The 27,811-nt window shown below is 39.7% G+C and overlaps 1 protein-coding gene across 3 annotated transcripts; it reads left to right on the top strand.

Moving 5' to 3' along the window:
* The first annotated feature begins 26 nt into the window (after nt 1-26).
* On the top strand, nt 27-27,719 carry LOC136679385 (transcription factor TFIIIB component B'' homolog). Of its 3 annotated transcripts, none has more exons than XM_066657884.1 (46): nt 27-139; nt 1,151-1,393; nt 4,541-5,123; nt 5,314-5,420; nt 5,563-5,619; nt 5,975-6,091; nt 7,032-7,165; nt 8,232-8,326; nt 8,451-8,505; nt 8,644-8,772; nt 8,898-9,149; nt 10,261-10,473; nt 10,732-10,911; nt 11,364-11,436; nt 11,539-11,719; nt 11,815-11,888; nt 12,322-12,610; nt 13,801-13,837; nt 13,922-14,220; nt 14,420-14,471; nt 15,276-15,362; nt 15,460-16,240; nt 16,432-16,577; nt 16,674-16,886; nt 16,980-17,112; nt 17,229-17,286; nt 17,408-17,447; nt 17,555-17,711; nt 18,526-18,665; nt 19,069-19,270; nt 19,364-19,508; nt 19,777-19,882; nt 19,981-20,203; nt 20,313-20,394; nt 21,075-21,174; nt 21,268-21,553; nt 22,093-22,255; nt 22,432-22,480; nt 22,600-22,795; nt 22,900-23,020; nt 23,255-23,345; nt 23,465-23,759; nt 24,807-24,885; nt 25,006-25,087; nt 25,311-25,714; nt 26,983-27,719. In XM_066657884.1, the coding sequence occupies exons 2-46, from the start codon at nt 1,152-1,154 to the stop codon at nt 27,103-27,105; spliced, it is 7,671 nt and encodes a 2,556-aa protein (XP_066513981.1). In that variant the 5' UTR covers nt 27-139; nt 1,151; the 3' UTR covers nt 27,106-27,719. The 3 variants fall into 3 exon arrangements, with proteins under 3 accessions (XP_066513981.1, XP_066513982.1, XP_066513980.1); XM_066657885.1 differs by having other exon boundaries at nt 16,429-16,577; nt 24,807-24,837; XM_066657883.1 differs by having other exon boundaries at nt 16,429-16,577.
* Nucleotides 27,720-27,811: the final 92 nt, after the last annotated feature.

Below are 27,811 nucleotides of genomic sequence, written 5' to 3'. Positions count from 1 at the left end.
CATAATGCCCCTCGTCGAGGGGGTCCGGCGTGGTTTCTCTCAGAGTAGCCGGTGTGTCTGAATGAGAGAGAGAGAGAGAGAGAGGAGAAATGTAACTGCGGGGGTTATTTTCTGGTATTCTAGCGTTGACAGCGCTGAAGTGAGTTGATACGTTTTCTCATTGTCCTTCCCTCAGTGTTACCTTGGTGTTTAGTTTATTTCGGTATTTGTGCTAGAAGCCGGGAGATGATACAGTTTGGTTTGGTGGAGACTAGCTGTTTTGTCTTTTATAGCAGTTAAAAGACATGCTTTAAGCTGGTAGCTCCCTATGTTGGTGCTAACTGCCGCTTTTCCTCATCGTTAAATTCTCTCCCGGTTAATTCTGACCGTCTGTGTTGCTAAAACCTTACCCCACAATGTCTCAGGGATCATGAGGTTTCAGACCCACGTGCAACTAATGGAATAGTCCTTAAAGTAACCAAACCATTATTATTATCTTTTTTTTAAATTATACTTAAGTGCTGCAGTTGCATTAGTGCAGGTACTTTACAGTTGGTCATGGAGTTTTCTAGAAAATAGAGGCAGGTACAGAGTAGTCTGTAAAAATTAATTCCTCCTCTGAAATGCTTCATCCTGATCAGGGTCATGTTGAGTCTGCAATCTTCACAGAATCACAAGCACGGTGTCAATCCATCACTCGGATTTTACACTTGGGCTTTACACACTGTCATTCACACACAGACAATTCTGTACAGCCAACCCATCTACCAACATGTGTTATTAGATTTTGAGAGCAAACCCATGCAGACACAGGGAGAACACTATCGCAGTCACAAAAACTAACGTATTTGTATATATTTGCAGCCTTTTCTCTCTGAAGTAGTTACTCTTATATCCATATAATGCATTCTTTGTATACCTTTTTTTATTTCTTTTATTCTTTCTAAACATGAAAAATGAATACCGTTGTTCTGACACAGATTGAAAAAATGATTCTGGACTTAATATATTTTGACCCTGACCCTGAAAACAATTATGATGATAATATAGTTTGACATACATATACTTCTCTTTTATTAATGCCTCTCTGATGTGGTAAAGTTATTGTACTGGTAAATGGTGTATATCCTATGAACATCCTGCATTTTATTATTTTTATTTTTTTTCTCAGGATGATTCGAAGATCAAGAATCAGTGTCAAACCTAACATCAGGCCTGGAGGCCGAAGTGACCCGGCTGGAGAACAACCCTCAAAGACCCCCGAAGATGCAGACAACTCTCAGCCCACAGTCACAGCTGGAGAACTGGTCAAACCCTTTCCCTCTCCCCAGAGGAAGACACTAGTGGAAGAGTCTGCTGAAAGAAGTGCTGAAAACTCACTTAATTCACCTTTAGAAAGTTCTTCAGCTGATCTGTGAGTTATTACTGTCTGGTGATGGCTGTGGTGTTTGCATCGGTTTTAAGTGGGGATGTGCCATAGGAAACGGGAATTGTCGATCTATTGATGTCCAGGATTTTTTAAAGGACATATCTGCTAATTCCATTACTGACCCTATGTCAATACAGTGTAATTTATAACAATATGAAATAGGGCTGGGCGATAATATCTCGATGCCTAAAATAAATGGCAATATATGATACAATATTATGAAAACCATAACTAAATATTTGATTTTAACCTTTTAATATTGAGTATCTGATACCGAGTCCCAATCTGATACTTAGATTTGCCTATAGTACTGTTACACAGTGCACACTTCAAGTAAACTCAGCCCAGTGTATCTACTTGACACTGAATATCTCACATTAAGGAATGAACTGCCTGCATCCAAGCTGCTGTTTATCTTTTTATGACAAAGTAAACAAATGGTGTCTTCACAAACTGTTCATATATGTAGTTTAATATTATTCATTCATTCATTATCTGTAACCACTTATCCAGGTTGCGGTGGGTCCAGAGCCTAACTGGGATCATTGGGCGCAAGGCAGGAACACACCCTGGAGGGGGCGCCAGTTCTTCACAGGGCAACACACACTCTCACACATTCACCAATCCACCTACCAATGTGTGTTTTTGGACTGGAGGAAACCGGAGCACCCAGAGGAAACCCAAGCAGACACGGGGAGAACACACCAACTCCTCACAGTCAGTCACCCGGAAGAAACCCATGCAGACACAGGGAGAACACACCACACTCCTCACAGACAGTCACCTGGAGGAAACCCACGCAGACACAGGGAGAACACATCAACTCCTCACAGACAGTCACCCGGAGCGGGAATCGAACCCACAACCTCCAGGCCCCTGGAGCTGTGTGACTGCGACACTACCTGCTGCACCAGTTTTGTCATCATAGATGTGTCAAGGGAAAAATTTAATGTAGTTACTTTGAAAAACGGTGCAAAAACAAGATTTATTTTATTTACTTTTTTTAAAGCACTAACCTGTTTCCCAGCTCCGCTACAAAAACAACAAACCCCTGTAGGTGGGACTGTGACTCCATTGGCTGCAGCACTAAGTGATGGACAGCTGATTGGCTAAATAAAATGAGACCAATGAGAAGCGCATTCTCAGTTTGGGAGCCGTGGAGTATCTGCCCCTCCCTGCGGTGAGGAAGAGCAGTGTGTCTCAAACAAGTCATGGTTTTAACAGCATGGTCTTAACATGGAATTAAAGGTTCACCTCTGGTTTCATTTTTACCCGTTGTTGACTTACTAACAGTTATCAGAGAGCTAGACCTAATTGAGCGAGATAAATGTGCTGAGAAATGCTCCAGCGGCATACACAAACAATGGCAGGCCAGCGTGGTGTGGGTGAGAGGAAAGACAGAGAACTGAATGGGACATTAAAAATAAATAAATACTATGTGGGCGGCACGGTGGCGCAGCAGGTAGTGTCGCAGTCACACAGCTCCAGGGACCTGGAGGTTGTGGGTTCGATTCCTGCTCCGGGTGACTGTCTGTGAGGAGTTGATGTGTTCTCCCCGTGTCCACATGGGTTTCCTCCGGGTGCTCCGGTTTCCTCCCACACTCCAAAAACACACGTTGGTAGGTGGATTGGCGACTCAAAAGTGTCCGTAGGTGTGAGAGTGTGAGGGAATTTGTGTGTGTGTGTTGCCCTGTGGCAATACACCCCTCCAGGGTGTATTCCTGCCTTGCGCCTAATGATTCCAGGTAGGCTCTGGACCCACGGCGACCCTGAACCGGATAAGGGTTACAGATAATGAATGAATGAATGAATAAATACTATGGAATGTATAGATTATTTGCGATATGTCCCCCAGCTTTAGCTTGAGAAGCTAGCGCTTACGTCACATTATTGCGATATGGCAAAAATCTTATCAAATTAAAAAACTGGTTCTTTGGGTGACTGGATGACAATTAGGCCAGTTTAACACCTGTGCTTCGCGCTGTCTGCTTAGGCTGGGATGACCTGTTAATGTCAGGTGTGAACAGGACACATGTTTAACAAAACACCTATTACGGCTGAGAACTTTTGCGTTATCACCATGATCAAAGTGCTGAAATCCATCAGGTTTTCAATTATTCATTACTCACTTTTTCATTCATTAATTTTCTGTAACTGCTTCACTTAATTCTGTGTCATGGTGGGTTCAAAACCTACCCAGAGTCACTGAGAACAAGGCAGCTAACCCATCAAATGACATCACACACTCACCCAGGCACTCACACATTCACAAAGAGCACCATTGTGAATAAAGTATAATCTTATTTACACAAATTACTCTTAAACAAATACATTCATTCATTATCTGTGACCCTTATCCAGTTCAGGGTCGCGGTGGGTCCAGAGCCTACCTGGAATCATTGGGCGCAAGGCAGGAATACACCCTGGAGGGGGCGCCAGTCCTTCACAGGGCAACACAGACATACACATATGTATGTATATGTATGCACATACACACAGGAAGGTGGTGTGTTCTCTCTGTGTCCGTGTGGGTTTCCTCCGGGTGCTCCGGTTTCCTCCTTCGGTCCAAAAACACACGTTGGTAGGTGGATTGGCAACTCAAAAGTGTCCATAGGTGTGAGTGAATGTGTGTGTCTCCCTGTGAAGGACTGGTGCACCCTCTAGGGTGTGTTACTGCTTTGCATCCAGTGGTTCCGTGTAGGCTCCAGACCCTCCGTGGTTCTGAACTTGATAAGCGGTTGCAGATAACGAATGAATGAATTTACTATGTCCATACAATCAAGGAGCACATCTGGAAACCAACTTTGTTTTTCACACTAGAACGCAACTACTACTTTTTAGGGAAAAAAAAACAACTTTAAGTTTTACTGTATTTATACTTTTATATTTGTGGTAATATTTTTACAAGCACCACATAAGTGCCTACGACTTTGGCACAGTACTGTATATGAATGTCTTATCTGTAAAAGACGTAGGTAAATTACTGATTTTAATTCCCATTTCCACTTAGTGGCAATAGATTACATACAAAGCTCAAAGCATCGAATACCTCTTGGCTGATAGAAGTCTTGCATCACTTGCCACACTGGAGAAATACTGTGGACAATTTTCTGTGCTTTGCATTTGATGTAGAAATAATGGAGCACCCTCTAGTGGCACCACCACCTTGGCTGCAGTTCCACTTAGAAGGATGAGGATCACAGCAACTCCAAAGCTTGTCCGACCGAAAGCCACTTCTGCAACTCAACCTTCCACAAGAATTCGTCAAACCGTACCATCACCATTACCTAAAGAGATTGCTGTACAAAATACAACATCTGTCTCGGGTAACTCTGACCATGTGTCTGAATCGAGCACATCAGGCACCACAGCTCCCACCGAAGAAGCCAAACAGCCTTCCCCAACACATACGCCATCTTCCCCATGTGTTCCTTCAATCTCTGGCCCTGTGAAGCCCCCAGTTCATGAGTCAACAGAGGACTCTCCACCATCCCCACAGCCTGGACAAGTGCCCCAACAGCCACCACATGAGCCAGAACCCCAAAAATATCCTACGTCCAAATTAGCCATGCCTTCGGTCTGTGTGAAACTGTCCAGAGTCGATGAGCCAGGGGCTCTTGAGAAGGAGGGCGGAACATCCTCAGACAAGGAGAAAATCCTGAGGGCCCTCAAACTTAAAGAACTGATGAAAATTGAGCGGAGGAGAGATATTCAGGTGAAATGAGCTCCTGAGATCTTTTTTTTATTCCAGTTGTTGTTGTTGATGTCGTGAAACTAATTTCTGACCCTATATTCTGAGCAAAATAATTCTATTGTACCAAAACTGTTTATATAGCAAACATAATTAGATTTGGTGCATTTGGAATATTCAAAGCTTTTACTTTATTTTTCATGTAATGCGTCAGAGCCAGAAGAAATTTGTCAGAAGAAAGCCAGAAGACCTTTCTGTGGACCGTAGTAAGATGACAATGAGGGACCTCATATACTATCTACCAAATACCAGTCCCATGAGGTTTGTGTTAATCTGGTTTTCTTCTACCAGCTTGGAAAAATGTGGAGTGTATGTGAATGTGTTAATCTTTGAAATTCAGACTTCAGTCAGTCAGCAGTCACTAATCAGTAATCACTAATCAGACAATCCATGAATTTTGCAGGGGTTCCACCGTTGGTGAAGGGAACCAAGAAGAGGCAGATGTTCCACCATCACCCAAGTATGCATTTTGGTTTAAATCATTTTCATTAGCAGAGCGCAATGCAGCAGAGCTTTTCTCTTGTGCTCTTGTGTGTGATCTGTTGATTTGTAAATGTAATATGTAATTCTATAGTTGTTCTATATAAAGTGGGTCCAGATTGGGTCTACGTAATGTCCACTACAGTTGATTCAGATATTTGCGTTCACACATAAAGTTCTCCAGATAATCCCAAGAAAAGTTCTGGTTTACCATGCCTATCTGAACGGGTCTTTAGATGTTTCTCTATTAGACAAGAACCACCTTTCATTCAGTTTGTGAAATGTATTCATAAACTTGAGACAAATTCCTTGAGAGCTGATTGAGTTGTTTCCAGGCAGCCAGAGAAGACACCAGAGTGGGAGGAGGATGAAGAAGAGCATGAGGATGAAGAGGTGTTGGTGCCGAAGGTCAGAGTAGCAGAAGATGGCTCCATTATTCTGGATGAAGAAAGGTACTTCTGATATGCTACAAGTCACAACTTCAGTAGACTATGCAAAAGTGACGATGGGCCAAAAATGTCTTTTCTGAGTTTCCAACTGTCGCAAACTGTCCTTATATGAGGAGTATACAGTGGCTTGGGCCACTGAGATGGACACATAATGCATTTCCCCATGAACGTCCGGTGTAGCTCCAAATATAGCTAGACTGACTGGTTATGTTTGTATGGAGCTGCAATCCTAAGTTTACTGCAAGTGAAACTGTATGGCACAATGTTACCTATAAAATTGGATTAAAGTAACAGCAGAATAAACACAATTCTAATCTGTGAAGTTAAATTTCCACTCAAGCAGCCTTGTAACCTCAAACAGTCTTTTAAAACTAAGCATGTTTTAAATGCGGCACGGTGGCTTGGTGGTTAGCACGTTCGCCTCCCAGCGCTGGGATCTTGTGTCTTCAAGTCCCATCTGGGTGGAGTTTCCATGTTCTCCCCGTGTCTGCGTGGGTTTCCTCCGGGGGCTCCGGTTTCCTCCCACAGTCCAAAAAAAAAAACATGGAGGGTAGGTGAATTGGCTTCTGTAATAACTGTCCTGGTGTGTGAGTGAATGAGTGTGAATGTGTGTGCCCAGATATGGATTGGCGCTCTGTCCTGGGTGAAATCCTAGTGCCCGACGCAGTCCTCCAGGTGGACGGTCGTTTCTGGTTGAGAGTACGCTGTGCGCGTTTGGCTGCCGCTTCTCGCCAGTGTGTGTGTGTGAATTGAGCGTTCTGAGCAGTGTAGATTGTAAAGCGTCCTTGGGTGTCTAGAAAGGCGCTATATAAGTGTAAAGATAATAATAATAATAATAATAATAATGTTTAACATTAAAATAAAAGGGTAATTATATCATTTGTATTTTTGGCCAAACCTTTGCCTTATGGAAGAGATTCTAACCCATTTTGCATGTATTAAGTTTGACAGTGCGAGTTCAAAAGTCGTCTAACACCAAAGTGGTTGAAAACTCGAATCCTCTTTTTGAGCGAGGCTCTACTACGACATATTCAAGTTTCAGAAAACTTCCACATGTGAAAACCTGGTCAATTAGAGGTAAGATACAATATCTAGCTTTCCGTAGTGTATCTTGACTTGATTGTGTTATTTCAGTTTATTTGCTCTGAGCAGATGTAGTGAATATTTTTTTTTTATGTATTTCCTTGACATTTAAATATTTTTACACATGATTTAGCATTAATAGAGTGCCTCAGAAGGAATAAAAACTTTTTACAATCAACTAGATTTGGAGATTCTGTTTTAACAGCAGCAATAAGCACTATAAGCCCTTTTAGCTTTAGCCATAATGTTACTTACAAAAATGTACACTGTATTGCCAAACGTATTCACTCACCCGGCCAAATAATTGAATTCAGGTATTCCAATCACTTCCATGGCCACAGTTGTACAAAACCAAGCACATAGGCATGCAGACTGCTTCTACAAACATTTGTGAAAGAATGAGTTGCTCTTAGGAGCTCAGTGAATTCCATTAAATGATGGAGTGTGTTCAGCAGATGCTGAGGCGCATAGTGCACAGAGGTTACCAACTTTCTACAAAGTCGATTGCTACATATTTCCAAACTTCATGTGGCTTTCGGATTAGCTCAAACAGTGCATAGGGAGCTTCATAGAATTTCATGCTCCCACCTTTTTGTGACTGTGCACCAGCGCACAAAGCAAGGTCCATAAAAACGTGGAAGAGCAAGTTTGGTGTTGAAGAACTGACTGGTTTGCACAGAGTACTGACTTCAACCCGATAGAACACATGGGATGAATTAGAGCAGAGATGGCGAGTCGGGCCTTCTCATCCAACATCAGTGTCTCACACACATGCTTCTATAAGAATGGTCTAAATTAATGTAAAGATAGTCCTAAACCTTGTGGAAAGCCTTCTCAGAAGAGTTAAAGCTGTTATGTCGGCCCACCCTTTGCAGCCATCATATTAAACCCAATGGATTAAGAATGGGATGTCACTGAAGTTCATATGTATGCTAAGACAGACGACTGAATACTTTTGGCAGTATAGTGCCAAACAGCAAAGGCTCCTATAGTGTTTAGATTTGGTCAGAATTTTTTCTTTTTATCTCTGAATTATTAAAGATAATTGAATGTGTTTCAGAGACAGACATGTTCTTCCTGGCCATCAGCATGGTGGGCACAGATTTCTCTCTCATTGGTCAACTTTTACCTCACCGCAGCCGAGCTGAGATTAAGGTACTTGCTTTTTTTTTTTTTTTTTCTGCGATTACTGTTTTTTTTCTGCAATTTGAACTTGAAAATGTTTTCATAAAACATATTGGCCTGACTTGTGTGTCTGGTTGTGTGTTGATGATTGCAGAACAAATTTAAAAAGGAGGAGAAACAAAACGGATGGAGAATTGACAAAGCGTTCCGTAAGTATTTTGTGTCTTTTTAGATGTTGGTGTTCTGTCTCAATTGCAGAATTGTTTAAGAAGGCAAGGAATATTGAATGATTTAATTAAAAAAATCCAAGCTTTGGCAGATTTCCTAATTTTTCTTCTCTCATAAAGAAAACAAGAGACCATACGACAGGGAGTTCTTCAGTTATCTGCTGGAGAAGATTTTGGCTAAAGATAAAAAAAAAGGAAAGTCTGTCAGACTGGTCATGACAAAACCCAGAAAACATGGGAAAACCAAAGGTAACATAGATTTCCAATAAATATGTGCAATACTGAAAATACTGAGTCAGGTTCAAAGAGCAGTAGACCTGAAAAGTTACTGGAATTACGTGAAGTCCTGTTTAACATGTCTGGTCTTTCATCAGATAAGAAATCACAGGAGTACGAAGAGGAATGTCTCAGTGACTATGGTGGTGATGAAGACTTGGAGGATGGGGATTATATTGATGTAGAAAAGGAGAATGAATGTCTTCCCCACATGAACAAAGCAGATAACTATGTTCCTGCTAAAAAGAAGCGCAAAAGAAAAAGTGATGATCACAAGGACGAGGGGGACTTGAGTGAGGAACAAGGCAAGAGAAAAAAGAAGACTAAACGGACCAGGAGAACCAAAAATGGTGCATATGTTACGTCAAAAGTAGTGGTCTGTAGACCATGGTAGTTTACACATTTTGAGTAAACATAACCTAAATATTTTTTTTAATATATTTTGTCTCAAAAGACTGTATAGCAAATGCAAATTATTTATAACGTCATAACTACATGTACACATTGTGTTAGACACATCTTTACAAAACGTATTGAGCCATATTTTATAGAATATTTTAGAACAGCAATGAGTCCAATTTGTTTTCTGTGCAACAAGAATATCTATATTCATATTCAGGGTATCGGAATATCTATATAAAAACCTATATATATATATATATATATATACAGACCTTTGCACATTTTAGAGCTGATGTGTGTTTAAACATGTTGTGATAATTAGACTACAGCAGACTTCATAGGGATTTTTTTGGATATTATTTCAGTTATTATCAAATATAAATCATACCCAGTAAACATTTAGCCATTGATTCAACGTTGAAATAACGTAATGACTGCCGTCTAATCAATGTTCTCTTAAGGTTGAAAATGAAATTTGAAAAGACGTCCAAACACAGACATTGAAAAGAAGACTATTAGACGTATTTTGGACGTTATTCAAGTTATTAATTGGTCCCGAAATAAATTACTTGTATAAAACGCATTAGTCACCACTTAATTAACTTATTAAGATGGATTTTGGACGTCCATCGACGCTTAAAATATGTTCTTGACGAACAGACTACTTTTAGACCTATTTTGAACGTCCAGGGACGTTCCTTGTTTACTGGGTAATTTCTGCTCTTTCCATTGTGACATTTATTTATGAAGGATTTTGAGTGTGTGCGTTGTGTATTACTTTTTTGTAATATATCAGTGTCTGTACTAGCCAAACCAGAACTTAAATGGAGCAGTGTGTACTTTCAGTCTGGAAAGAGGGAACCAACCTACAAATGTAACCACACTGCCTTGTGCACATGCCTAGAAATAAAGTAAACATCTATTAGATTCAGGAATCTTTATACTTTACTTTATGACCTTGTAGTCTCCTCGGACAAGCACATTGGTCAACACTTAACGCTGTCCCTGTTTAAAAATGTTTGTGTGTCATCAATTCAAAGCTGTTTGTTGTCTTTTCAGACGTACAGTCTCCTGAGGGTGATGCAGAAGGAGAAAGTGGCCTTTTAAATACAAACAGAGACCCTGTGAATGTTGATCAGGAGCAAGAGATGTATTCAAGTAAATCTGCTCCACAAAAGAAACGTAAACGCTCAAAAAAGGCTGAAGAAGAGCCGCAGGATGAAGCATCAGTAGAAGGAAGCAAATGCAAACGACGCAAGAAGTCCCTCAAAGGTGGTGGCACACTTTTGACTTCAGCTGACATTTACTGACGTCTAACATTCACTGCCTCATTAACATTTGCTGACATTTAGCATTTACTGCCTAATTAAAGTTTCCTGACACAGCTTCGACTCAAGTTAAATTACCTTTACAGAGAGTGTCTAGATGTAGAGCGCAGATTAATTTATGCTGTCTGGTTCTGATATGAAACCAGGAGAGACATGGAGTTTGTCTTGTTTTTCTTAATTATATTTGGTTTGAAATCCACAGGTAGCAATAATAGCAATAAGCCTAAAGATTCCATTGGTGCTGATGAAGGGAAGAACGGTGTGGATGAGGATGGCGGTTTCGATACAAAGCGTAGGCGCTCTCCGAAGGGAGATCTGAAAGAAGACACACAAGCTAATGAGAAAAAGAGAAAAAAACAAGCAAAAGCAAAATCAAAGAAAGGTAATATAGTTTTCTCCACCATTATTAATCTTTCTGTAAATCACCCCCCAATCTCACAGCATGGCTATGTCTGAGACCGAAGGTAGCAATCTCAGTCTTGATGTCTCAGAAGCCTTAGAAGGCAGTATTATAATTAAGATGCTTATAACTGAGTCATATTAATGCGGTTTTAAAGAGTAGAAATATTTCAACACATTACCAGGACACCAGATAATTGCCAAAATAATTACAACCTTGAAGATTGGAGCAGAAAGCAGGCAGCTTTAATAATTTCTAAGGCTACTGGCTTTGGATATGTAGAGGGATCACCAAGGATTTCACTCACAATCTCTTGACACTCACTTGTGGCTTAGGAGCCTAATTGTTTTTCTAAAGCTTTTTGTGACTGCTGCTAAAAACTACAATTGTATTAAAACGAGACCTTTCAGGTTATTATGGGGTTTTATTTTCAGTCACAGCAGAAGATCAGGGAACTGCCGAGAATGGAGAACCTTCAGTAACTGTAGAAGCTGAAGAAGTGAATAAGTAATTGAAAGTTCTTTTCCTCCACAGCTCATTTACACACTCATTCATGTTCTTGTCATTTTAACAAACATCCTGTTTTGTTTTTGGTCTGCGGTTGGATAGGATAGACTCTCCTGTCCCACTTGAAGTGATGGATAATGTTCCAAAAAGGTCTGCCAAAAGACCTAAAAAAACAGCTCCTAATCTGGCAGCAAGGAGACGTAAGAAGCCTGCAGAAGCAGAGATGACTGCAGGAGAGATTCAGGAGAGCCAATGTGAGAATAACAGCGAAGGCACTCAGGAGGTGTGTATCAGTGAGGTCAAAGACAATCTCAAATGGCTTCTTGTCTGGTTTAGGAATGGATTGTGTCTTTTAACAGTGCACTTCATTTCTTATAGGGAGAGGTCAATTATTTGAAGGCTGAACAACTCCAGAAACGGGCAGTAGTTGTACTGGAAAGAACTCCTCCAAGGTATATTTCTGCTAATTTTTTTTAAACATGCCCTAACCCCACTTATTTATTTGTAACATTTTTTTATAGATGTAGAAATGTTACAGATTTAAATTTTAAATTTGACCTACCAAAGAAGCTCTGTGACAGGAGTTTAACCCTTTGTCCTTGAAGCTGTCAGCATAAGAGCCATTTGTCAAATGAGATTAGTTGTAAATCTAAATAGTTCTAAAGCTTAATACCCTTCAACAGGGTACAAATAAATGTGACAATGATTTAATCACATTTTGTAATTCTTTGCTTGTAATTACTTAATTATTTTAGAAGAAATAAAATATGGAGGGACACCTGCGTACAACTGTAGCTATATTTCAGTGGCAGAGTGGTCTGTTCTGTTTATGTATTCGTTTGTTTATGCTTGCCTGTTCTTATCCTGAACATTGTTATATTTCAGGGTCCAAAACCAAAGTAATGAGTCTGAGGCCCCCGTGACTCTCCCTGCTTCTCCAGTGGTCAGTGAGAGTTCTTCTGACCAGAAAAGGAGGAAGCAGAGAGCAGAACGAGCCAAGCGCAGTCTGACCACTGTTAACAAGAAAGGGAAGGGAAAAGTAAGGCTGGACCAGGAGGGGACTGAGCCTGATCCAGGAGCCACAGCAAATCAAAGTCCAACAGCCCTGCTCAAGCAAATGGTTGTACAGGAATCTCAGGACTCAGAAGCTGAAGCTGAAAGCTCCATAGAAGATGTGAGAAATCAAGCTATCTATGCTTTATTACAGCAATTGGTTGGCAAAAAATGTCATTTTTATTCAGTGAAAACATGTTAAATGTTTAAAGATTGCTACAAGGCTAACATTATTGGAGGCTAAAAATGGAAGCTAATGCCCCAACAACCAGCCTTCTGAACAAATGCATGGGAAATTAATCACAGACTTGCTCCAGACAATGTTTTTCATCAATTGGCTTCCACTTTAAGCGATAACAGGGAGTCATACAGGACCAGGCGTCAAGATGCTAGACAAAGCACTGCAGCTCAGCCTAGGAATAGAAATAATCTTATGCTCTGCAACTAATGCTTTGCAATAATAAGGAATCCTTAAATGATCAGACTTGACTTATGTGTCAATGGAGTATAAATACAGGACGATAAACAGGCACAATCTTCTGTGGTCAGAGAGTTATCTGGCAACAAAACCAGAGAGAGGTTTGGCATAGACACAAAAATGTCGATGTGGAAAAGTACCTCGCCCTCACTGTAAAGTACAGTGGTGGATCCGTGTTGTTGTGGGGCTGTTTCTCTTCCTAAGGGTCACATCTGTTTAAGTTCATATTGTTACAGTCAATAGCAGCATATATTTAATCAAATCCCAACTGACTCAAGCTGGAGAGATTAAATTGGGGCTTCCTGCAGGGCTAAATAGAAGGGTCCAAATACATGGACCTTAGAATCCTGTGAGATTAGGTATAGAGGACTGATTTCAGATCCCATTCGTTTTCCAGTCTCATTACGCTTAATAGGAGCTGATATCTTTGCAAAGAGTGGTTGTTCAAAGTTGATGAACAGTTGCGGCACACTCAGATCTGAGATAAATTTTTAAAACATATTTTTAGTAGTTCAATATGAAGTGGATAAGAAATATAGAATATTTTTACAGTTAGTTTTGCTTTGCTCTGGTCAGGACTGCTGGTATTTGTAGAGAGCTATTGTGTCAGAATCCACAAAATTATGATATGAGGCACATTTGTGAAGTTTTTAGCATGTTGACCTGTTTTTACAATTAAATGTCCTTGTGAATTTTTAGCCTTATTTTCCTGTGTAAGAACTGGGGGTAGGGTAAATGTGTGTGACACTCAACTCTTTTGGTTAACCCTATTTTTCTTGAACATTAGAACTGTCTCAGATTCAAAACATTTGGGGTTTTTTTCTCCTCTTTAGAACCTGATTGACTATTCATGCCTTCAGCATTTAGAGAGTAAGTCCTTCCTGGTGTTATCAATTATGTCTTTGTGGGTACCCATGCTCTATCCCTGAAATAACATTACATTCACTCACGTAGGTCAGATGTTCCAGAGAAAGCCAATGGTGGTGTTATCTCGTGAAGAAGTGCACATGATCCTCAATGATCAGGACCGAACTAGTGAAGATGATCCATCAGTGAGTCCACTGGATTTATCACTGAACACAGAGCTATCCTTTCAGCTGCAGTGTAGCAACCTCATGGAGGAGAACAGTGAAGCAGTTGAGGTGGAATCTGTGGTGGAAGAGCTTGGAGACATATCTCAGCAGATGTCTTCATCTAGTGTTGCACTTGAGAAATGCTGTAAAGACATGGAATTAACTACTGAGCCTGGGTTGGTGAGTGGAGAGATTTCAGCCATTGTGCTATAAAGGGGTAATCAAGGGAAGCAGGACTTTTTAGATGTGAAGCACCTTGTGGAACTGGATCATAAATCACTTGTATGCTCATGTACATGCTCAGTAATTACATAAGTAACGTTAGAAACTGTTCTATGTTGGCATCAATGACACTGTTAATTTTACATCACCTTTTTAGGGTCAGTCTGATATGCCAACTCCAAGAAACATGTCTGGTTTAAGTTCAGAAGGTAAGATGTAAGGTTTATCTGCATGGATTGTGTGTGGGGGTACGCATTTGTTAACAATGTTGGGATGTTTGAAAAGGGGACATATTCTACCACTTTTCCACAAGTGTACACAGTTTTTATGTTATAAGGACACATCTGTGATATGCATTAGTCAACAAAATACCTCAAGGATCAAACAACTCAGAAGTCTGAACAGTCCTGTTCACAACAACTGGTTTCAGCACCTATTCCTTTAAATGAGAATGAGCCACAGCTCAGTTAAACGCAAGAGCCCAGGAGTGAGGAAAAAGGAGCAGAAGCTTTGGTTTTTAGCCTTTTTTGCTCTGTTCTCTCTATTTTTCCCTCTCCATTCTCATTTTTTTCCATATTTATTCAGTACTCATATTTCTCTGCAGTGGTTATGCTTGTTTTGCTCACTAAAACCTCATTTTGGCACTCTTGTGTAAACATGGGCCCAGTGCTTTGATTGGAGAGACTCGGGTGAGGAGGTAGAACATTTCTGAAATGTCTGAACCCTATGTAAGGATGCAGCACAATATCAGAACATCTCATTTTGTCTTGGGCAGCACACAGTAAAGTTGACTGGGTTGGATTATTTCAGAGTTTGGGGGTTAGAAGGCTCCAGAACACCAAATTAATATTGTAATAATTCATAATATGACCTCTTAAAAATGAAATTGGCTAATCTTCTTCACTCTGTGCACTAGTTATAAAGATATGAAAGAGTCTGCATCGGATACCAACAGTTTGATAGCAACTTGTACCACTAAATACAATTATTATTTTTCAATTATCACCATGCAGTTAGCAGTCATTCTGCAGCAGACAAGTTAGCAACTTCATCTCCCTTAAAGAGTCCTGAACACCTGGTGAATCCCAATATAGATAAAGGTAAGAACATGTTTTTGTTCATTTTTGACTTCTAAATGACTTCTAAAATGCAGTAGTAAAATGAAACCTGACTTTCTCACACATTAAACAACTGCAGCAAAGGACCCTGAAGCTTCTCAACCTCAGGTAGTTCTGGACACAGTTGATTCTGAGGGTGATGTGCCTGTGACCAATAAAACATTAAGTGGCTCATTCCCTGAATTTGTGATCCATGACGCTTTTTTGGCATCATCCACAACCGTTGTGGAGCCTAAGGCAGATTTCTTACTGACTCCAGAAATCCAAGATGGCTCCCAAGAGTCTATTTCTGCTTCCACTGAAGTCTTCGTAAAGTCACAGGAATCTGTAGTGATGACACCAGAAATACAAGGGTCTGTGTTGAAAACGCTGGAAAGTAAAGATGAGCCACAGAGACCAGAAGAGGGGTCACCGGGCTCAGTGATGGCTTCCGCAGAAATTAAGGAGGGGTCACAGGGGTCTGTAGAGGGTGTAATGGAATTAAAAGCAGGTTCACAGAGCTCTGTATCGTCAGCAACAGAAATTAAAGCAGATAACTCTACACTGGCAGTGCCTGAAATTAAGGAGAAATCACCAGGGCCTATGTCGGTAAGCCTGGAAATACAGGAGAAACCAGTGGAGCCCATAGTGCCTGAGCCGGTAATTATAGAGGATTCTCAGGAAGAGGACTTGCTTCAGTCTCTTCCTACAGCTTCTGAAATCGTGAAGGAATCGGATTGTGTAGTGGTGACACCAGAAATCAAACCGGGATCCCAAGAGTCTATTTTGGACAAGCAAGAGACATTAGATAGGTCTATGGAGGATGCACCAGTGAAGGAGGACAGTACTCAGCAAGTAACAGAGGAGGCTCTTACACCCAGGTATGCCATCATGTGTTGTCAAACAACTATTTTATTCCAGACAGTTTATTTTTGTTTATGTAGAAGCTGTGTTTAGAGCAGTAAAATATAATGCCATTCAAATTGTAAAGATTTAATTTAATACTTTTGAAAGCCCCAAAGTAATAACAATAAATATGTTGCCAGAATATATTTTTTTCTGTTATTAGCAGCTCCACGTTAGCTCCTAGTATCTCAGTCCCTTCTGAACATGGTTGCGTCATGAAGAGGAGAAGCAGATTCCCAAGGTCTAAACCTAACCTCAGATTGGCATCCAAAATCACACACATTTCTCTACAGAAAAAAGACACAGAACACAGTAAGATCTAAGCTCTACTGTAAACATGAGAATCATTCAGTGAATATGTGAAGCACAAACTTGTGTTGGACGTGTATGTTTTGTCTTGATATTTAGTTTCCTCTGAGAAGATCTTACCTCAGAGCCCTGGTAAGAACCAGCGCAGTGACTCTGAAGATGCAAACAAGGAGAGGCTTTCCAACGAGGAGGAGAAACCCAAGTCTTGTGCAGTGGATATAGGACCTGAACCAGCAAATCAGTCCATCGTTCCAGGCTTTACTTCAAGAACTGAAGTCCCTAAAAGCCACAGTGGAAGTAAAACAATCAGTGGTGAGTGAGAGCCCTGTGGTAAGCTATACTGTATGTTCCACAAATGTGTTTTTTTTTTTTTTTTTTTTTTAAACTACATCTATTTATTCATAGATCCACTTCTTTGTGGAGGATCTTCTGCAGTTTTGGAGCAGGAGAACATCTCTACAGCAGCTCTGAAAGCAGCCAGTTCTGAAGAGCCACAGCTGGTTACTGGGCAATTGGATGAAGTTTGTCACATGGATTCGTATGTACTCAAGATCAATTTGTAGACTTCATTGCTGAAAATTTAAAAATGCAAATGACAGTGATAATATTTCAGAGTGTAGAAGATTTGAAACTCTTTTTTCCACGTCCCCAAAGACTACCATTAGGAGCATCTGTATTTGAAGACCTCCAAACGGTGGACACTTCATATAGTGTAAGTCGTGCTTTACCAACACAGACTGCAGAGGGAAAAGTAACAAAGTAGACAGGTAACTTTGTGCAAGTGGATTATATGAAGTGTGCAGCATGACCGACTGCTGGTTTTATATTGATAGGAATTATATGCTCCTGCAAAGATCATCCAGCCAGCTGAAGGTGAGCTTAATTATGCACCCCAAAATTAGTAGGTAGCTGGTTTGTTTGTGTGTTTTTAATAACTCTTTTTCTTCCTTTTCTCTCCCTGTGCAACTGTCTTCACAAAGATGTCAGTGGTGATGAGGAACCCACCGTCATTTTGACTCTGTATGAGATTCCTGTTACTGAAGCGTACTCAGCCTCCGCCAGTAATATCTCAGTGATGACATCACAGCTGCTGCTTACAGACCAGCCTTCTATATCTTCTCCTTCAGTGTCTCACAGGTGCTTTACTCCATGGTCCTAGTTAAGACTTGCATTGTTTCCTGTAAGGATGCGCAGTGATATCAGATTCATATCAGGATGGACAGATAATACTTCACAATTTTTCAGGCAGATGTTACAATTTATTTCACTCCAGAAGAGGACAATGTTTAGGCTAATCAGTCTGCATTTAATTAATGTTAGGCTTTCTAAAAGCCACATTATTGTTATTATTATTACATTTAAATAGATTTATAGTTTATATTAAATAGTTACAACATGCAGTTATGTTGTAACTCTGTTCTGTTTTCTGACATCATCTTTAATTTTGATAATCACATTGTACAACTTTATCTGACTCATGACTGTCTTTTCGGTGTGTTCTCCCTGTATCCGTGTGGGTTTCCTCCCACGGTCCAAAAACACACGTTGGTAGGTGGATTGGCGACTCTAAAGTATCCGTTAGTGTGAGTGAATGTGTGAGTGTGTGTCAAAATGTGAAGGACTAGTGTCCCCTCCAGGGTGTATTCCTGCCTTGCGCCCAATGATTCCAGGAAGGCTCTAGACCCACCACGACCCCGAACTGGATAAGGGTTACAGATAATGAATGAATGAATGAATGAATGATTATATATATATATTTTTTTTTGAAAGCTGTGTATGGCATATAATGTAAACACACCTCCTGAATGTAATGTTTTTACCAAGCATTTAGGTGTAGGTGAAAGATTCTGGATATTGATCATTGCTCCTTGAATTTCCTATTAGTGCATAATACAGCCATGTGCTCAATAATTTGACACAGTGTTTTTTTGCTTTTTGCTTTTGATCTTAGTGACTTCATGTCAATGGAAACTGGAGAAGTTCAAAAAGAATGTGTGGACATTTCACAAAATGAGTTGTTTACTACTTTGGGCACAGAAACTGAAGAAGAAACAAATAAACTATCAGTGATTCAAGAGAAACATTTAGCGGGTAAGTGGAGAGGATGTGTGATTTATTTGTTTTTTTAAATCCTCTTTATTAAACATGAGTTATTATTATCATTTTGCTTAAACGTGATTTGTAAAATTAAAAGTGTAAGATGTAAAATTCGTTATATGGTCATAGGAAAATTGCAATTACATTTGACCTTCAGGTTTTTATTTCTGATTTTTCCTTTTGTTATGATGTCAAACGTGGTAACCGTTGGTTTTTATGCAGTTGATTATTAAATTAAATCCTTTATATAATTTTGAGAAGATAGCTTTGCTTGTTTAAAAAGGTACAAATCAATGTTTTTTCTTAATGCTGATAACTGTCATCTAAATGCTTAAAAATGTTGTTTAATTTAAATATACTGTTTTAATAGCACTAAATTTACTCTTTAAAAAAACAGGGCCTGCAGAAGAACACAGTCAAAATTTGGTTGAAGTTACAACTCCTCAAACCATAACACCTCAGGCGAAGGATGAGGACACTAATATTTGTATGAAACTGGAATCAGAAGGTGTGTCTGACAATAAAGACAGTGCCAAAGTGCTCCCTGATCTGAAGCCTCAGTATCAGAGCACACCATTCACGGTCAGGGTTTCAAAACGGTAAGAGGACAGAAAGCCTCAGGGCTTTTAATAACATCATGATAGCACTAGTTCAAGATCTTCATTACCTTTAGCATTAATTTTTGTCTTTAGCATGTCCCCACTTGCTCAAGACTCTGAGGACTCTGAGAAATGTGAGGGTGTTTCTCACATAACGTTGGCCAGCGTTTTCCTTCCTGTCTCTGAGGTTGGAGATGATTTAACAAAGGACAGCGCTTACTATGAAGAGATAGCAAAGGTACATTTCATTACATGACGTCACTTCAAGAACAGGTGGACAATTTTGCTGAAAACCTGTTGTGATTGTGAAAACCTGTTAACAATGTTAGCACTGAAAATATCTGTTAAGATCAGCTAACTGTCCTTGTATTTGCACTATTATGAATTAATGACTAAGAGTATTAGCATTTAGCATTAGCAATTTCATTTAAAAGGATTTGCTATATAGTCTGATCTAGAGGTGGCCTGAAGAAAGGTGTTTTGTTCATTGAACATATTTCCTCCAGGAAAAATACACTCCATCAGTGTCCAACTCATCATTTACTGTAGCAGTGGATTCAAAAGATGAGCCATCATTGTCAGAGGAGACAGCACCATATGCCAGATGGAGAGGTATGCAAACAATTAAAGTCATTTCATCTGTGGTTGCTTTGTTCTTATGTTATTGTTTCTTTGCCATCATGGCATATTTTTTCTGATCTTTGTCAAAGACAAGCTACAGCCTAATCTTGTGACAAGCTTGCCATCTTCATCACAAGCTGCTTTACCAAACCTTCAGCAAACCAGTGCAGCTCAAGAAAATCAGGATTCAGTTTCAGCAGAACTCCAGTTATCACCAGAATCCAAAGAAAGTACATCATCGGATCCCAGTAAAGGAAAAAATTTAGGGCAAAAGCACCACATTACACCCTGCACTTTTAGCATCTCACAATGGTAAAAAAAACATCTCAAAACTTAAATGATATTAATAATGATGATTCATTTTTTCTCATTTTAATATCTTGGGTACTCATTGTTGTTACCTTTTATGATTGTGTTTTAGTGTTGGCTCAGTCCCTCAGGATTCTCATATGGTTCCTGCTTCTGCAATTGTGCCCGATGACAGTACTGAGTCCACACCCTCTGTGAGTAGGGCATCAATCGAGGCCCAAAGCTTTTTAAACAAGAAAGCACTATTAAACCTTTTGTATTTAAAGACACCATCAGAAAAAAAACTGTTGCATGAAATATGTTAAAAATAAGGGCAAAATCTGTAACCAATTTCCAGAGGATGGCAGAATTGCATTTTAGAGGTAATATTTTTGTCATTGAGGGTGTCCACATTGGTCTGCTTGTGCTACCACTGGTCTGAGAGACACGTGAGATACAGAGTGGTATGTGATATGGGTTATTTCATTAATTTGGCTCAGAATTGTGAAAAAGAATGCATTTGGCTTCTTCAGGGTTCAGTAAACAGCATTTTGTGAATGAAAACAGTGGATTTACTATTGTTTTACTATGATCAGTAGTTCACACACTCAGTACAAGAGTTCAGACTCACTGTAGGTATCATGAACCCTGGTTCCTATCACAAGCATTGTAAAGTTATTGATTCTACACAATCAACAGTTTCACATCCAGCAACTCTGACTAACACCCCAGTCATTTAATTATGCAACAAATCTAAATGTCTGACTTTCAGAAGTCTTGAATTATTATAATTTCTTACATGTAATTAATATTATTATTAATTTAATGAATACATTTAATAAGCCTGTGAGATCCTTTACATATCACATACACTTTTATTTCTATTCTGCGGAAGGATAATGGGGCATGTATTCCAAATCGAAAAGATTCTTCTGAAACAACACTTGGCAGAGCATCCGCTTCTCAAGAAATTAAACCCCCAATCAGACGAAGAGGTGAGGAAATGCTGCTACTTTGGTTATCAAGTAAAATTTTTATATATCATGTCATGTTGCCTGATCAGGATATTTTTTATTCTAATTGTAAAGGCAAGCTGCAGGTGAAGCCTAATTTACGAGGAAGAGCGTCCATTAAGACAGAAAGCCCAAAACTGCCTCAGGGTGCTTCCTCACAAATCATCTCTGCAACTTCCAAAAAACCTGAGCTTGAGGAAGAAGATTGCAAAACTTCAGGGCTTTTAACAGAAGAAGTTAGACCTAAAAGTGATAAGGAGCCCAGCTCTGAAGTCAAAGAATGTTCATCAATGGCCTATGGAGGATTTTTAAATCCAAGCCATGAGACTGCACCTTTTAGTGTGATGATGAGTACTTCATAGTGAGCAGCAAAGTTTATATGTAATGGTGTATAAACTAGGATGACCAGAGGTCCTCTTTTACCCGGACATGTCCCCTTTTTTAGAGTTAAAAAAATGGCCGAGCGGAATTTCACAAATTTTGTTTTTCTAGAGCTTACATAGAACTCCGAGAAGCGTTTCGTTCACAAACTAGTCCCGCCCTCCCCTACTCCGATTGGTTCGCTTGAGTGAGAAGGGGGCGTGGTGAAGTAGCCTAAAATCTTCTGATTGGACGGTCTGACGTTAGAGCTACCGTTATTGGTCAATAACCTTCTCTGTAAACATTTAATTGGTCAGTCTGCACGTCAGTAGTCCTTGTTTACTTCAGGCAAAGCTCATGCCGAAACGTAAGCGAGGGGCGAGAGCTCCCCCCCGTGAGACGTGTCCTGTTTTTCACCATCTCAGATCTGGTCACCCTAGTATAAATAATAAATCAGAAATTTAAAGTCAGCCCTTACGTTGTCAGTTACAGATACCTAAATTATGTTTTTGTTTTTTTTATTTTTTGCACTTCACCCAGTTACTCTGAGAATACTGAGGAGGATTGCGTGGGCGTTTCTCACATGGTCTTGACTGACATCTTTGTTCCTGTCTCTGAAGAGATGGGAAATGATTTAAGCAAAGACTGGCTAATGTCATTAGAATGTGGTTCTAATAAAGAGGAAGAGGCTCACGATGAAAAGGTATATAGTTTATTTGATTTTCTGGATTAAGTTGCTGAAACGTGATTGGATGATTGTCTGATTCTAAAGCTGTTCATAATGAAGGGGTCAATAAACATAGGTTTTTGCATTTACTTGTGAATTACTAAAGGTTTGCAACTGATTGTTTAACATTTTACCTGAATTGTTTCCTGCAGAAAAAGAAACCTGTGTCAAATGGGAGTATAACAGCCTTCAGGAAGAATGGTAATCGGATTCTGTTTTTGCTTTAACATAATTTCTTCCTGAAAACTGACCAGTGTTGGAACACTTTTTGCATTCGTTCCAGTCTGTGATAGTTTTCTCTGATTTTTTTTTCCTGCTAGATCAAGATGAGCTGCAGGAGGAGAGGACAAACTCTAAAACTGACTCATGTACTGAAAAACTGGAGAAGGGTAATGTCTTCAGTGCCTCTGAATTAGACGTTGAAGCCAAAGTGAGCTCAGCTCAAGACTCAAGCACTGAGGAAGAATTACAGAAAAGACGTCAGATCATACCTTGCACTGTGAGGGTCTCAAGATGGTAAGAGTGAAGATAACATGCTTGACAAACAACTTTAACAACTGTCTATGCTCTGCAGTGTCTCAGACTTCTTGTCATCTTGTTGTTTGTGATCTGTTTCTCAGTACTGACTCTCTGCCGTTGGGCTCTGAAGAGATAAAAGGAATAACCAGTGTTTCTCATATGGTCTTAACAGAGGCCAAAGTCCCTGTTTCAGAAGTCAAAGATTTAAGCAAGGATCTGATGGTGAGAGGCAAAATTGGTTTAGTATATCGTCTATAGACATGTCAAAGGAAAGGTAAAACACAATGTTAAATTTACAGAGCACCTTTTCCTATTTATTTTAAAACCAAAAACAGCAGTAAAGTCGTTAGACCATGGGACACATATTTAACAGAATATTACACAAAAGCATCCAAAATTAGACCTGTAAGTATTGCAGCATTGAAAAGGTAGTTGAGTCTTTATTATTTCCTGCAGCAGGTACAAAAATCAGCCATTTCCAGCCCGTCAAAAGAGTCAAGAAAGCCATCAGTAATAAAGGGGAAGAAATCCCCTGCAAAAAGCAAAGGTAAAGGAGTGCAGTCCGGACATTCTTTGCTGTGTGGCAGTGGTGCTGTAGCTTGTTAAATCAGTCATTAGTCAGGTGGTCTTTGATTTATTTTTTTTATTATTTTTTTTTTGTCCAAGGAAAACTGCTGGTGAAATTTCCATTTGCACAATGGACAGTGAAGAAAAATGCATCTTCAAAAAGTCTGTCTTATTCAGGAGATGCTGCTTTAAAGAGTCCTCAGATTGGTTCAAAAACGCATCAGCAGACCTTAACAGCCTGGCTAAAGAAAGAGTCAAATCAGATTGGAATGCACATGCAACCAGTAGTTCTCTGTAAACGAACCCAGATGGAGACCAATGAAACCTCTCTTTTGGACCCAGCAAAAACTGAAGACTTGCAAACTACACCCCATCTTCACAAGACTTCAGCGTGGTAAGAAGACCTTAATCAATTACTCTGGAAAGAGTTGCTTTGTGGGCGGCACAGTGATGTCGCAGTCACACAGCTCCAGGGACCTGGAGGTTGCGGGTTCGATTCCTGCTCCGGGTGACTGTCTGTGAGGAGTTGGTGTGTTCTCCCTGTGTCTGCGTGGGTTTCCTCCGGGTGCTCCGGTTTCCTCCCACAGTCCAAAAACACACGTTGGTAGGTGGATTGACTAAGTGTCCGTAGGTGTGAATATGTGTGTGTGTGTGTGTTGCCCTGTGAAGGACTGGTGCCCCCTCCAGGGTGTATTCCAGCCTTGCGCCCAATGATTCCAGGTAGGCTCTGGACTATCATGCTTGGCCATGCTGTTTTATCTCAAATTAACTCTGCACCTACTTTTAACTCACACAGAATCCCTGATCACATTCTCCTTTCTCAGACACATACATCACTAATATACTACATTTACATTACTATAACTATGAGTCTTGATTCCTTCCAAGGTTTCTTCCTCGTGTGCTGAGGGAGTTATTTCTTGCCACTGTTGCCCCTGGCTTGCTCATAGGAGGCTTGGACCCGGATCTCTGTAAAGCTGCTTTGTGACGACTTTTTGTTGTGAAAAGCGCTATATAAATACAATTTGATTTGATTTGATTTGGACCCACCGCGACCCTGAACTGGATAAGGGTTACAGAGAATGAATGAATGAATGAGTTGCTTTGTCTTAAAGATAGTAATCTCAGCCACCCACAGCAGACTGGATTCAGCCAGTTGCATTCTGATTGGCTGTCTATACATCCACGGATACGCTCCTTCATTTATCATTTGGTACTGGCTCTAGTGCTGGTCTGTATTGAATACACGTCATGCCAATATAGCAAACTTGTGATTGGTCTTTTGCATGTCAGTTGAATTTGTTTTCCTGCAGTTGTAGGCGATTCTTGGACATGTTAATTAGTGAAAGTTACCAGATTCTCCTTAGTGTCTGGCAGTTTGAGACTATATAGATACAAGCAATTGACTCATGTTTACTGTGGCTTTATTATTTTTTTCCAGTTCCAAACCAGAGCTCACACACTCCGAAAATGTGAGTAAAGGTGTTTCTCATATATGTTTGGTCCCATCCACTGAAAAGGTAAAGGCAAGCAGCCTCTCTACAAAGACACAAAACGTATAATTAGTTCTGTTTAATTCTATGTTTAACACATTAGTCACACAATACACAGCTAAATTAGTCCGCCATTGTCTCCTGTAGAAAATGGAGCCTGAAAATAAGGAGGATTCAAATGGATGTTCATCAGGGTCTCAGATGAGCAAGTCCCCTGTCAGACAGAGAGGTGAGTAATTCTACTGAGAAGTTTGCATTCGACTGATTCGGTTTCTGGCTAAACATAAAATTACCCACGGGTGTCTTAGAGCTAGAAAAACCATTTGTTGTCTATTGCTCGGTTTGTAATTAAGACCTGCTCCAGCTGTGCACCCCATCCACCCTAAGATGTCAGTTATCAATGGCAAGAATTATGACATGCCCTCACTGTGCTTCCTCTGATCTCTCTGCAGAAGCCAAGCTGCAGAGGAAGCCTACAATATCAAAACAGACGATTGTTAAAAACGAAGAGAACTCCTCAGATGGTGATCAGCCACGGTCAGTCCAGCTCTCCTCACCAACACGACCCCACACCAGAGCAGCAGCCAGAGAACAGGAGTCTGACAAAATGTTTACGGAACAAAGCAAAGATGCTGCTCACACATCCAAAGTGGAAGTGGATTCAGGGGGTAAAGAACGTTCTCTGACAGCAAGTGACTCTCAGTCTCCTAGACTCTCAACCCTTTGGCCAAGAGTTGTCCTGCCTCGATTAAAAGTACAGACCCCTGGAGCAGGTTTTAGCTCTGACTCCTCCACCCCAACTTCCTCTCCAGTCAGGATCTCAAAACGCACATCTCAGCCCAGGACTTCACCTCAGGTAAACATCACCATGTTGGTACTAGTTAGATACAGGTGCTCCACCTAAATATCCCTGCTGTCCATAAAACCTCCAAAAACTGTTGTGAGAATTACTGATTGAGAATTATTGATCCACCAGTCGTGCACTTTTCATAAACAAACTTTTTATACACAAGCTGATGTGTACAAATGATGATTTTCTTTGGACAGCATCAACATTCACATTACAGATATCAGTGCAAGTAAACAACTGTGATATCAACTGAAGAATTAAAATTTCTTTCATTGTTCCTGATCTTGAGAAAGAGTTATATTTAATTGTACCTTAAATTAACAATATATGGCTAGTAAAAAATATAGCATGCACAAGTAAATGCACAAATAAGTCTTTACAGGTTGTTAATAATAGGTACCAATATAGGACTGGCAACAAATTGTATTGACTCAAATTAAACATAATTTTTCAGTTGTTACTGAATAATTATTTAGTAATTACACCCATTAGTTTTGTAATAATAGGCTTATATTGCTATGAGAAAAGTTAGCAAAATAATTGTTATACTATTTTATATGTAAGCATTTCAAACCTTAACAACAAATTCCAATAGAAATAATTAATCATTTTAGCATTAAATTACAATTTGTTATGCACAATAACTCGTGTTATCGCGGCACGGTGGCGCAGCAGGTAGTGTTGCATTCACACAGCTCCGGGGGCCTGGAGGTTGTGAGTTTGATTCTCAGTCTCTGTGACTGTCTGTGAGGAGGTGATGTGTTCTCCCTGTGTCTGCGTGGGTTTCCTCTGGGTGCTCCGGTTTCCTCCCACAGTCCAAAAACACACATTGGTAGGTGGATTAGTGACTCAAAAATGTCCGTGAGTGTGTGTCGCCCTGTGAAGGACTGTCGCCCCCTCCAGGGTGTATTCCCGCCTTGTGCCCAATGATTCCAGGTAGGCTCTGGACCCACTGCGACCCTGAACTGGATAAGCGCTTACAGATAATGAATGGATAAATGAATGAATAACTCGTGTTGGGTTATAAAACTGTACAAATTCACAAACATCTAATGAAAAGCTTATGAATTTAGTAGTTTGTTTGTTTGCTTTTTTATGTATTATTATATTATTAATTGATTTTTACTGGTATTGGCCCAAATCTTGTGCTGGGTTATATTATCAGGTCATTTACACTTTTTGTACAAATGTTAGATGAGATTTTATGCATGGTATGATCTCAATTTCACATTAATTTATTCAGTAATCTATGTTTTGTGTTTGTTTGCATCCAGCGGAGGAAGTCTCCTCGTGGTCCAAATGAACAGGGTCCTTCCACGTCCAGTGAAGACGAACCATCCAAAGTGTCTCAGTTTTTCCTCTGTGACATATTCACTGAAGTCGAGGATGAAGACTGATCTGTTTATTTATCCAAAGACTGGTGTTTTTATTACCAGTGCTGCTCTGTTCATCTGTTACTTCTAGTAATGTTCCAGTTCATTAACACAATGCTACTACATTTGTCTGTAATTAGTTAATTACTGTTAAATTCTCTTTAGTTACACAAAATAAATTTAGTTCTGTATCAGTTTTATCCCATGATCACTGCCTTGTGTTACTTTTCTCATGGTAGAATTGTTCTATTTACACCTGCGTGACAGAAATGATTTCCTTCTTAAATCCTAACATGTTGAAGGCATTATTGGTGTATTACCTGTGAATGTTACTGAGGCAGTGGACCCCCCCCTCCCAGTGCAATGTACCTAATTTTGTGACCCTGAATGTGATGCATTTTTGAAACTCATACCAAAAGTTAACTCCTTGTTGCTTATTTATTTTGTTCTTAATGATTAAACATTGCACATCTACATCTGTAATGTTTGATTCTAGTACTGTGATGCTTCATGTTTACTCATTTTTATTTCAATTAATCAATAAATTATAACATAGTATTTTAAATCTAATTGTAGCACATTGGTTTTATCTGTAAATTTTAATGTTAAGTGCTACAGCATTTAGTTTTCTGATGTATGCAGTCAATCTATTAAATATTTTAAAGTGGAAAAGAGAACAGAAAATACATTACTATAATAAATAATAATACTAATTATTTTCAAAATCATG

Source organism: Hoplias malabaricus, chromosome Y (assembly GCF_029633855.1).
Source record: "Hoplias malabaricus isolate fHopMal1 chromosome Y, fHopMal1.hap1, whole genome shotgun sequence".
Lineage (NCBI taxonomy): Eukaryota > Metazoa > Chordata > Actinopteri > Characiformes > Erythrinidae > Hoplias > Hoplias malabaricus.
The sequence above is the reverse complement of the archived record's forward strand: the minus strand, read 5'-3'. Positions and strand labels throughout refer to the sequence as shown.